This window comes from Lottia gigantea (assembly GCF_000327385.1).
Source record: "Lottia gigantea unplaced genomic scaffold LOTGIsca_283, whole genome shotgun sequence".
Classification (NCBI taxonomy): Eukaryota; Metazoa; Mollusca; class Gastropoda; family Lottiidae; genus Lottia; species Lottia gigantea.
Genome location: NW_008708909.1, coordinates 23,966 through 24,698, shown reverse-complemented (window position 1 = coordinate 24,698; position 733 = coordinate 23,966). Strand labels below are relative to the sequence as shown.

Here is a 733-nt window from a genome sequence, read left to right as displayed (position 1 = left end):
CTATGATATAGTGTCTATGATATAGTGCCCTATGATATAGAGTATATGATATAGAGTATATGATATAGAGTCTATGATAGAGAGTCTATGATATAGTGTCTATGATATAGTGTCTATGATAGAGAGTCTATGATAGAGAGTCTATGATATAGTGTCTATGATATAGTGTCTATGATATAGTGTCTATGATATAGTGACTATGATATAGTGTCTATGATATAGAGTCTATGATATAGTGTCTATGATATAGTGTCTATGATAGAGAGTCTATGATAGAGAGTCTATGATATAGTGTCTATGATATAGTGTCTATGATATAGTGTCTATGATATAGTGACTATGATATAGTGTCTATGATATAGAGTCTATGATATAGAGTCTATGATATAGTGTCTATGATAAAGTGCCTATGATATAGAGTATATGATATAGAGTATATGATATATTGTATATGATATAGTGTCCATGACGTAGTGTCTATGATATAGTGTCTATGATATAGAGTCTATGATATAGAGTCTATGATATAGAGTATATGATATATTGTATATGACGTAGTGTCTATGATATAGTGTCTATGATATAGTGTCTATGATATAGTGTCTATCATATAGTGTTTATGATATAGAGTATATGATATAGAGTCTATGATGTAGTGTCTATGATAGAGAGTCTATGATATAGTATTTATGATATATAGTATATGGTATAGTGTCTATGATATAGTTTTTAT

At 28.4% G+C, this 733-nt stretch overlaps 1 protein-coding gene across 1 annotated transcript in view; it reads right to left on the bottom strand.

The window, feature by feature from the left end:
• LOTGIDRAFT_175446 (hypothetical protein) overlaps positions 1-733 on the bottom strand; it is a gene marked incomplete at both ends in the record, with an annotated part of 3,197 nt that continues 2,464 nt past the window's right edge. Inside the window, one exon of the mRNA XM_009056663.1 lies at positions 1-29. Within this exon, the coding sequence (XP_009054911.1) occupies positions 1-29 (29 nt within the window). The remainder of the gene's footprint in view (positions 30-733) is intronic.